The sequence below is a fragment of the Terrapene carolina genome, unplaced genomic scaffold (genome assembly GCF_002925995.2).
Source record: "Terrapene carolina triunguis isolate 2854851 unplaced genomic scaffold, T_m_triunguis-2.0 Scaffold68, whole genome shotgun sequence".
NCBI classification, from domain to species: domain Eukaryota; kingdom Metazoa; phylum Chordata; order Testudines; family Emydidae; genus Terrapene; species Terrapene triunguis.
Genome location: NW_020664419.1, coordinates 65911058 through 65922429, shown reverse-complemented (window position 1 = coordinate 65922429; position 11372 = coordinate 65911058). Strand labels below are relative to the sequence as shown.

Here is an 11372-nt window from a genome sequence, read left to right as displayed (position 1 = left end):
ACTGTCTGTTCACCATGAAACTTGTATAATAAACATACACGGCTGTGCTTAAAAATATTCTGCATTCCTTCTAATCTGTTAGTATAATAAAATATTTTGTTACAAAGTCTAATGTGCAAACTCATTAGAATCCTAGAATGTGAAATCACAACTGGAATTCACAGTATGTTAATTTTGTATAAAGGTGATAATGGAGAGCTACTTTTTTTTTCATGGTTCTATGCAGCGTTTCATTACTGCTGAAATCCCCCCCACCCCCTACACAATCTCCCCCATGTTGTTGTTATGTTAAATTATCTCCCATGGAACTGCTTCCTCAATTGTCAGTGTAAAGCCATGATTTCAGTTTTTTAAATATATACAGAAAAAATGATATATTGGCTACGCTTCCTTGAGGTCAGCCACGGAGCTGCTCAGATCATGCTAAGTTGCCTGTGAAAAAGAAGTCTACAAAATTGGATTCACCCCTCCAAGGTGTACTGCGTAGGCATATCTTGTTATTTTAAACGGTTCACTTGAAAGCTCAGATTTAAGTTGTCCTTTAATATGTCAGTGTAACACTACTAGTGCCTTACAAGTTGGAATTTTTGCTGGAATGCAGACGATACAATAGTTACCCTATAATATATTATCAGCTCTCCTATATCTCAGTCAATTTACATAATTTAAAATAGAACATCTTATTAAAAACATCTAGATATACACAGATTAGGAAACGTTTACAACATACAAATACACAAACTAGAAATAAATTCTCAGCATACTGGTATATACAACTGTGTGATACAATAAATAATTTCTGTCATGCTCTATCTACACATCATATTGCTTAAAAGAAGAGTAGATCTGGGGGCAGTGGTGAAATGAAAGGCCTTTAGAGGGCTCTCTACATTTAAAGTTGTGCAAATTAAAACAGGATTTTAAGTACCACTCATCTGTGTTAGGGACGCATGGCTGGAAATGAAAGGACCCATATTACTGAGGTATTTACAGATACTGGCTAAAGAGCACTATGTGAGCAAATGCAGAAAGGCTTCGTTTGCTTCTTTTGTTTTTTGTTTACTTCTTGACTGCAAGCATGGCGTCTACCTCTTCCTCAACCTGTAAGGTGTGCCACTGTGCAATGGGTCGCCTGGGGTTGGCCAGCATGTCTGACCAGTGTCGTAGCTCTGCACCAGTGCTGTTGTAGCCCACAAAGACTTTCCCGATAGCATCGTTCTTGCCAATCTTGTCATAGTCCAAAACAGTCACAACAACTTGCACTTTCTAAAAGGAGATAAGAAAGAGCAATGAGCAAGACCTGCAGGTAAATACAGTACAGAACTGGAATTCAGAGTTTGTGGGTGAGAAGGGGGAGGGTGGGTAGCACAATAAGTAGTAGCAGATTCCCAATGATATGAGAATTCAAAGTCTGAAATAATAGGTAGCAAACTCCTACGAATTAAATCAAGATCAAAACAGCCATGGCAATTGATTGGTATGCTCATTATACGGAAGAGATCCTTTGTTATGGCTAAGGAATGCACAGTGCAGCTCAAGAGATGGCATACACCAGTGTTCTTGTGCTCCCCAGATCGTGGACACAGAGCCAGTGTGTAGGGTGGCTCTTCCACCCTGCCACACCAAGAGGGCTGCACCCTGGGTCTACATTTATTTATATCAACATAAGATGATGTAGCTCCTGTTTCTGCATGTTTGAAGACATGGACTTTAGAAAGATTCTAAGAGAAAGCAGTAGTTGGCTGAAAGGAACCATGTGAGTAGGGATCAAGTGTGTGTGAAGTAAAATATGATAGCCAGGTATGGGCATACCTTTTGTTATTTTTTTTTTTTGGCCCACTATGAGATATATCTTCAAAACCACATGCAAATTTTTATTATCTTAATCAGCTCCGACAGGAAACATGACTGCAAAAGTACAACCCTCTGGAGAAGAAACCCACCCACAGAGCCAAAACACAGCTGTTTATTCTCTTCTTTTTATTTGGGCTTCTGATGTGAAATCCCAAACAAACAGAATTACATAGGAGTCAGAGTGCTATTGTTTTTTGCAGGCAGCAACAGAGCATGTGAAATGACTACTGTGCACTTTATCTTCCCATGGAATGGGCTTTTGCACCCACCTTGGAAGTCAATAATAATGCTACCTAGCTCTTATATAGTGAACTTCATCAGTAAACCTTAAAGTGCATTATAAAGGAGGTAAGCATCATTATCCTCATTTTACAGATGGGCAAGTCATTGCCCCCGCTCTGTGCCTCAGTTTCTCCAAGGTTGGTCAGTGGCTGAGCCGGGAATAGAAGCCAGGACACCAAAGCAGGACAACAAACAGCACGTTCCAAGAAAGCTACTGTGGGTGGGTCCTGAGCCAAAGTCCCTCCCACAGCTTTCTTCTAATCAAATTTCTTATTCAAATGGGTTCTGAGGCAATATTTAAAAAAAAACGAACAGCTTAACTTGTTTTTTGTGGAAAGATGATTAGACTGGCATAGGCTTGTAGGGCTAACTTGAGATGTGAATCTAAAGGTGTTGACATTGGTGTAACTTATATCCTCCCCACTGTGTAAGTTACACCCACAAACTCAGAGGATCAGATTCAGAAGTGTAACTTACAACTTCTTAGACTCCCCTAGTTGTTAGTTGCATTTTGTGTTCCAGGCCTCTTTTCTAGTCCTCCACAATGTTAGTTGCAGCAATGTAGACTCAGGAGACCAAATTCAGAGTTGTTACATAAGGGTGTAAATTACATTTAGGTGCATGAGAGAGTCTAAGGCAAGTCAGGCTAATGTAATCTACATGCTGAGGAGGTTGGAATGAGATTGGATATTACACCGTTTTATGTATTGCCTCCCATATGGCCCAGTCTAAGTGAATCTCAGGGTGTCTATGTTGTGCATTAGTAAGTGCGTGTGTGCTCATTTGGTCCTTATTATTTGTCTGAATAGCACAAACATAACTTATTCCCCTAGTGAAACTGGGTTTTCCTCAATAGCATCTGAGATGAAACAGCCTCAGGCTGATTTGACTTAACTGTATACACTTTCCCTTCGAGACTTTCATTTTAAAAGATGAATGTATGCCTGTTTTCCCAACTCTGCTTCATGATATTATAAATGTACAAAGCTCCTGGATTCATGATAGACTGGGATTTGTTTCTACAGGTAGGTTTTATGAATTGCGGGAAAACGTAATTTACAAAGATAAATATTTTTAGTGCCAAGGGGTCAGTCATCCTTTTATTCTAAAAAGGCCAGATCCTGCAGTCCTTACTTGCAATAGTAGTTCCACTACTATTAATGGGATTACTCCTGTGAGTAAAGGCTACAAGAGCTGAGTCATAATGACTCTTTATAGCCCCTTCCCATGAGAGAGTGCACAAATCAATGAGCCAAAGGAGGATATGACAGCTCCAGGCATGTAAGTATTTACATAATCATTTATGACAAAAGTGCACATCAAACTCAGACTCTCTTCCCCAAATCCAGTCATGATAAAATGCAATATCCTTCATGCTTCTATTTCTAGAAGCCAGAATGATGTCTTACAACATAATGTTGCTTGCAGTGTATTTGCTTTTATTGTCAATGATCGTCCTAAATGGACATTTATGTATTAGAGCAGGGTATGATCATTGCCCTAAAGTGGATTGGCTTTATCTTAGTGTAAAACTGTTTAAAATTCTTATTATGGTACAAAATAAAATGCCTGATGTTACTGGGAACCATTAGCCTAATGACTAGTGGAATGTTTTTTTTTATTGTCATACCCCCAAGGATGGACACAGTACAAACAGTGTTGTGGCCTTGAGAGGGTGGGAATGGAGGGCTCAAAGGATTGATCATGAAATGAGTTTCATTTTCTGGTCACTGATTCAAATCTGCACGGCTTAATTAGTGACTGAAAATCATTGCCATCTGGTGGCTGATTGGTGGCCTATTTGAAACGTAGGCTTCAGTGCAAATGTCTGTGGATATTGCTATAAAAGACCATTAACAGCAATAAGCACCTGTATTGGCAACCTCAGCAGAGTGGCCAGAGTGGGCATGGAGACTGAACTATTCTTTCACACTCAGAGGTTAACAGCTGGACACTGGCAGAACAGAATGGGGTAGCTGCCTATTTTGTGCTTGTCCTGTGTAGGATTTCACACTCCAGTGGGGTCGACTCAGCACTTTTAAGATAGCAGTTCACTAAAGTCTTTTTTTAAAAACTCAGTGCTCCAGGATCACCTCTCTTTTGCACAATTCTGTGTGCATGCATAGCTGCAGACTGTTCACAAATACACAAATCTGAATTTATGATGAGGTTGTTGAAAGACATTATTCGTATCCTGTTTTACGGTCCACATTGGTGCTGCTAACGAGCTGTTTCTACTAGTTTTGACAACTCTGCTTTGCCTCCATGATCCCTTTCTTCTCTTTGCTCTCTAATGATCTTGTACCTGGTATAACCATTATTCCATTAAAGTGGAAGTTTACCTAAATGAATGTTATACCTGAAGTACCGAAGGTCACAGCAACATTTACAGTATTCATTTAAATAATGTTTAAATACGTTTTTCTATAAATGGAAGTAACATAACCACAACTTACCTTTTAAACTACAGTTTCTTATAACAAATACCTAAATACAATGACTTATGATATTGGTCCCCGATTACACATTTTTGAATTGAGACTCTCTGATGAGGTAAACAGTAATAAAACCATTCTAACAGAACCACAAGAAAGTTAAATTTGAAACAATTAAAACAGGACGGGTAAAATTTTCAAAGGTACCTAAGTCCAATTTTCATAAGTGATTTAGGCCACGAGCCTCAAAGATATTTAGGCCCATTGATTTCAAAGAGGGCTAGGTGCCTAAATACCTTTGAAAATCAGGGCCTTGGACACTTATGCTCCCAAGAGCCAGATGTACAAAAGCATGTAAGTGAGTTAGGTGCCTAATTCCCATTGATTTTTTTATATTTAGGTGCCTGAATACTGAGATATTTAGATAAATCTAGCTACTAAATCACTTTTGAAAATGGAACTTAGCTGCTTTTGAAAATTTTTCTTGATCTGTCAGTTAACTTACTTGTGTTTAAGCATTTTATTCCTTTAAAAATGGATAATTCAGAAGAGTCAAACAACAGGAACTATAACTGCCAGGGCCGGATTAACCTTTTGTAGGCCCGGTGCCAAACGTATTAGTGGGCCCCCATGGAGGCAATGGAGCATGGTGCAGGGAGGTCAGTCCCTGGAGCGAGGGGCCAGTCAGAGGCAATGGGGCAGGGCATGGCATGGCAGGGGAGGCCCTGCTCCCCCAGTGCGAGGGCGCTATTTACAAACCGGCAGTTGCCAGATGCACAGTGGCCTGCCTGGCCCTGTGCTGCCAGCATACCTCTTCCCCTCGGAGGTGGGCCTAAGCCACACCACACCACACAGCCCCCTCCTCCAACACCCCCCAACTCCCTATGGCCAGAGGCCCCCTGGACCCACTATGCCCAGTGCCCCCCAGATCCACCCACAAATGTACAGCGCCCTGCACAACACCACCCCTGCCCTCAGCCCTACCACAACTGCCCAGCACCCCCCACAGAACCATCACTACCTAGTGCCCCAACACACACAGATCCTCTCTGCCCCTTCACAGCCCAGCACCCCCCAATGCTCCCCACAGACCCATTCCCCCAAGCCCTGCCTCCCAGCCGCACTCACCAGCCCTGCTGGGAGGCGACCATGTCTACCGAGCTGAGCCAGCAGCACAGCCAGGGCTGGTCCCAGGGCCATGAATAGCTCCGGCCCTTTGGGAGTGGCGCGATCAGCTAGGCCAGGGCCTGCCCAGCCAAGCCCTCCGCACTGTCTCCCCCCACACCAGGCTGAGATTGGCCAGATTCTGCACCAGTCCCAGGTGGCTCAGCTCCGGGGAGACAGGTGGGGACACAGGTGGTGGGAAGCAGAGACTGGCCCGAGCCAGAGGTGCACGGGGGTCCAACCAGGGGGCTGAGAGGAGCAGGGGGTGGGGCCAGGGAGTGAGGAGGAGCTCTCAGCCAGCTGGCAGGCAGGCTGAGAGGAGCAAGTGGTGGGCCGGGGGAGCCAGTGGGGTCTCTGGGTGCAGTGCAAGCAGAACAGGTGGGGGCCCCTTCTGAGCATGGGCCCGACTCCGTGGAGCCACTGTAGCCTTTGTACTGAAACTGCACATCACACCTCCATCCCCAGATACCACAGATATGATGAGGCTAATTAAATAATGAATATGATATGGGGAAAATGGCTGAAACTCATTTAACTCCTATCTCTATAACTTTTGTCAGTGCATTTCTTCTCTTATCACTATCTTCCTGTTTAGTTTTTCTTTTTGGAATCCATTGCTTCTGACATTAAAACATCAGTTATCCATTTTTCACTGATGAATCAACACTTCATAAGTTCCGTGCATGTTATCATTTCCCTCTTGAAGCAGTCACACTCATCTAACGTAAAGCGGGGCTGGCACATAGGTGCTAATGAAGGCATGCACACTTCAGAATTAACAAGGTACCCGTTAAATATTTATGAGGGCTGAGAAATGGAATTCAGAGGAAGGGGAAAGCAGGGTTTGACATTACCTGGATTTGCTCGAAGGGTACCTCAAAGCTGAACGATTCATTGTAGTAGGGGTTCAGAGTGTTCTTTTTAATTGTTGTCTTTTTCTTCTTCAGTCTCTTACCATTCTGCATCAGATGGATTTTCACATAGGGATCTGAATAATTACAATGAAAAAGCGTAGTTAAGAAATGATAATCAAGTTAATGTGTATTGCAGGGGTAGTCAACAGGTGGACTGCGGGCCAAATCCAGACCACCAGATGCTTTTGAGCAGACCCTGAAATCTTTTTATTTACTTATAATAATTATTTATTTATTATTTTCTCTGGAGTCTGGACCTTGATTATTCCCTGACCAAGAAATGTGGACCTTCACAAAAAATAATTGACTACCCCAGTATAGAGTAATCCCTGAAATGACTATTTGGTGAAAAATTAGACATGTTCATAGCAAACAATGGTCATTTAAACAAAGTCTGTATTTACATTGGACGAAATCTGATCAAGTGCTATGTCTGGCATTTGAATACAAACTGTACTAAATAAGGTACATACCAGTTCTTGTTATATCCACTTATGCACAAGTCCAAGGAGGAGGTAAATCCCAACCTCACTCTGCTCCATGGTATATGTTTGTACAGGGTCTAGCACAATGCCTTTCACTGAAATTGGCATTTACCACTTCTAGAACACAGAGAATAATGATCTGGGAAGACAGTCCCAGCCACTCTAACTCTGCATAATAGTTCTATCCCAATCTCCCCGCATGTGCTGCTCTTCTTACTCCCCCAAACTCCCATGTGCACTGGGTTTGATTGTCTGTAGAAGCAGCCAGATTACATAGTGGTAGGGGACTACTGTGCTCTTTACAGACACATACATATATAACTAAGTGTTGTTACTCTCTACTGAATTCTGATTGTTCATGAGTTTGTATGAGTACTGGTGGCCAGACGTAAGAACAGATTTATCAACTAATCACAGATTCCTTGCACAAGCTCAACTCCCAGTGAAGTTACTGCTTTGAAATGATATCTTGGCGGCTAGAACTTCAATTGGAATTGCGCCTGCTTAGGACATGTGCAACTGAGTGCTTAGTGGATCCTTTTCCCCATTCAGAGAATGGACTTACTGGACCCAGTTCTCCTCTTGTACCAGTGTAAATCAGGAGTAACTTCACTAAGTCACTTGTTTTAAAGCCATACACAATTAAAGCACTGAGTGGTAGAGAGAATCAGGCTCACTGTTTGTAACATCCTGTACGTTACTGCAGCCACGACTTGACTAACAACCTTTGTGGCTTTAGATAGCAATTCTGCAATATAAGCAACAAGGAAGCCTCCCCTAGGGCAAAACAACAGGATCTGTGCCAAATGCCTGCTAGCTGGAAGTCGCTATTGGCATATCTTGCATGAAGGTTTTTATTAAATTATTTCTATGAAAGAGAGCATCACTCCCTTCTGTGAAAGCAGGTGAGGGGAAGGGAAACCAGTGAACGCTTTGTTGTTAAATTTCCTTATCTTTACTATGAGTACACAGTCTTTCAGGACTGTCCAATAGAATCGGTGCCTGAAGAATCTGGGAACAATTGCATCCTCCTACAATAAGGAAGTATTGTGTGAAAAGCTTTAAAACTCTCCTGGCTTTTTCTCAGTAGAAGAGTTATTGCCCCTGCAGCCTCAATACTGGGTTTAGCACCAGCGCTTTTAAGGATTTGATGGTGTAAAGCAGATGGTTCTCTGCTCCCCGAAAGAAGTGGTCTAGATTGTCGGTTTTGCTAAGGCTCCATGTTGAGTGTAAAGCTGGTTTGAAATAAAAGACCATTTCAGCATCAGTACTGGTTGGAAAACAGTGTTAAAGAAGTTTAGGGGTGTGTGAAGAAAATCACAGAAGCAAAGGACTAGTTTCACAGAGACTTAGGAGCCTTAATGCCACTAACCACTGGCCTACAGAGTCACTTTCTCTCACTCTTTCTCTGGCCCAATACATATTTAATTATTTGCATATAGTGGCTCGGTTTGAAAAAGAAAGGTTGCGAGAGACCCCAGCCCAGAATATCCGAGTACTTGGGGCACTCTCATGAGAGGTGGGAGAGCCAAGTTCAAATTTCTTTTTCACATGAGGCAGAGGAGTGATTTGAACATGGGTCTCCCACCGCCTGGGTGAGTGCTCCAACCACTGGGATAAAGATTATAAGGGGGCGGGAGGGAGGGCTAAGGCAGCAGCTGCCACCACCACAGCAGCAGCAGCACCAATGTTGTGTCTTTCAAAAACCCTCTTAAGTGCCTAACTCCAGGAAAGGGCTAATGGTTGTGAATCTGGGCAGAGGCAGGATCTTCCCTCCAGTCTAGATTTAGGCACCTAAATCACTCAAAGGGCTGGGCTTAGGCCACACACCTCTCTCAGCATTCCCTAGCATTAGCAGCTTTCTGCTCAGCTTGCTGGCCTCTGTGAATCTCATTCTTATGCTCAAAGAAAAAAAGAACAGGAGTACTTCTGTCACCTTAGAGACTAAGGAATTTATTTGAGCATAAGCTTTCGTGGACTAAAACCCACTTCATCGGATGCATTCAGTGGAAAATACAGTAGGAAGATATATATACACAGACAGGGCCGGCTCCAGGGTTTTGGCTGCCCCAAGCAGCCAAACAAACAAACAAACAAACAAACAAAAAAAGCCGCGATCTGCGGTGGCAATTCGGCGGGAGGTCCTTCGCTCCGAGCAGGAGTGAGGGACCGTCCGCCGAATTGCCGCCGAACAGCTGGATGTGCCGCCCCTCTCCGAAGTGGCCGCCCCAAGCACCTGCTTGGTAAGCTGGTGCCTGGAGCTGGCCCTGTACCCAGAGGACATCTAACTCTCCCCAGACATGGTACAGGGAGCCTAAGTGCCTAACTTGGGGCTATGCATTCCACTAGGCAGCAAGCCACCTAAATGGTGAAGTGGCTCGTTAACACATCTGTAGTTATAGGACAAAGGGGGGTTTAGTGAGTTACACATTGTTATGGTTTATTACAACAATCTGTAACCCACTAATGCCTTTTTTTGTCCTTGGACTACAGGGATGTTAACCACTTCACCTTCACTGGTCTCTTAGAATACGTGCTAACTATTTATGCGAAACAATCTGTTCCACCTTGTATTTAGTTGTGACACTCTGAGGTCTGGTCTACATGACAGACCTATATCGGTATAAGTACATTGCTCCAGGGTGTGAAAAATCCACACTCCTGAGCGATGTAGTTATACCAACCTAGCCTCCCGTGTAGATCAGGCCTATGCTGGCGGGAGAGCTTCTCCTGCCAACATAGCTACCACCTCTCAGGGAGGTGGATTAACGATGTCAATGGGAAAGCTCTCTCCGGTCGGCATAGAGCATCTTCACTAAAGCGCTACAGTGGCGCAGCTGCGCTGATCCAGTGTTTTAAGTGCAGACATGCCCCAAGTATCTTTCCTAGACCTGAAGTAGAGCTTGTCTCTTTTACCACCAGAAATTGGTCCAATGAAAGATATAACTTTACCCAACTTGTCTCTCTAATATCTTGGGACCAACACGATTAAAACAACACTGCATGTAACTGTAGTAGCCATTCATCTCAGAAGGCTACGATCTGCTACAGTGAAGTGTGGTGTTAGAACTGAAAATAATAACAAAATTTCAACCAGTAAGGCAAACATAAGAAATAAGAATGGCCCTATTGGGTCAGACCAAAGGTCCATCTAGCCCAGTATTCTGTCTTCCGACTGTGACCGGTGCCAGGTGCCCCAGAGGGAATAAACAGAACAGGTAATCATCAAGTGATCCATTCCCTGTCTCTCATTCCCAGCTTCTGGCAAACAGAGGCTAGGGACACCATCCCTGCCCATCCTGGCTAATAGCCACTGATGGTTATTACTTTGTTGTTTCCCCCCCTTATTATAGACAAAAAAATTACCTTACTTCATTACATAATTCAACAAATTTTACAACTACTAGCAAAGAAAGATTGTATTACACATTTATGATTAAAATATTTTCTTTATATTGTGGATTATCCCTCTAGAGCAAAGCATGACAAAGAATATGTAAGGATTTAAAGGAAAGGATTTTTCAATTAAAAAAATAAAATAAAGTTATCCCTTTTAAAAAGAATCTCTCTTCCACAAACTAACAGAAGCAAACCATTGCAAGAACACAGGATAACAGAGTGAAAATAATGATGATAGACTGTTCTTTTATCTGAAAAGTCACAGAAAAATACTGCAAGTGATTTTCAGTGATAAAGTTTAGTGGGGACAGCTATACTTTCTAGTTTTACCAAAGGCTCAATTCTGCCAGCATTCCTCATGTTGAGTGATACCTTATATGTGAATAGTCTAATTGAGTTAGGTGCTATTCAATATGAGTAAGGGTGATAGACCTGAGCACAATGGACAAAAGTTGTACAGCATGAATGTAGCCACAACTCACAAGACAGAGTGCACTTCTTTGAATCAACTTTAACGGTTTGCCTAGATCAAACTGAGACAGGGGCCCAGCTTACCTCCACAATGAGGGGATCCTCTGTTGTGGATCTCCCCTGGTCCATGTGAAAGAGGAAGGGCTGTGTGTGTGGAACTTCACAGGTACTCCTCTGATAGGGCTCCCTGGGGGATAGGACTGGCCATGCTCCCCTGCTAACTTCATATTAAGATGACGGTGGGATTATATACTAGTTGTTTCTACTTCAGTTGCTCTCTCATTAACATTCTATTCACAAATGCAAAAAAGCTGTAAAAATCATCACTCAAATTGTGCATCATGGGTTTTACAAAAATATCTCAAGGG

The 11372-nt window shown here is 42.9% G+C and overlaps 1 protein-coding gene across 1 annotated transcript in view; it reads right to left on the bottom strand.

Moving 5' to 3' along the window:
• Positions 1–293: 293 nt before the first annotated feature.
• SYT1 (synaptotagmin 1) overlaps positions 294–11372 on the bottom strand; it is a 313691-nt gene continuing 302612 nt past the window's right edge. The window contains exons 8-9 of the mRNA XM_029910863.1: positions 6590–6723; positions 294–1266 (exon numbers count right to left, since the gene is read on the bottom strand). Of these exons, the coding sequence (XP_029766723.1) occupies positions 1060–1266; positions 6590–6723 (341 nt within the window). The 3' untranslated portion in view covers positions 294–1059. The remainder of the gene's footprint in view (positions 1267–6589; positions 6724–11372) is intronic.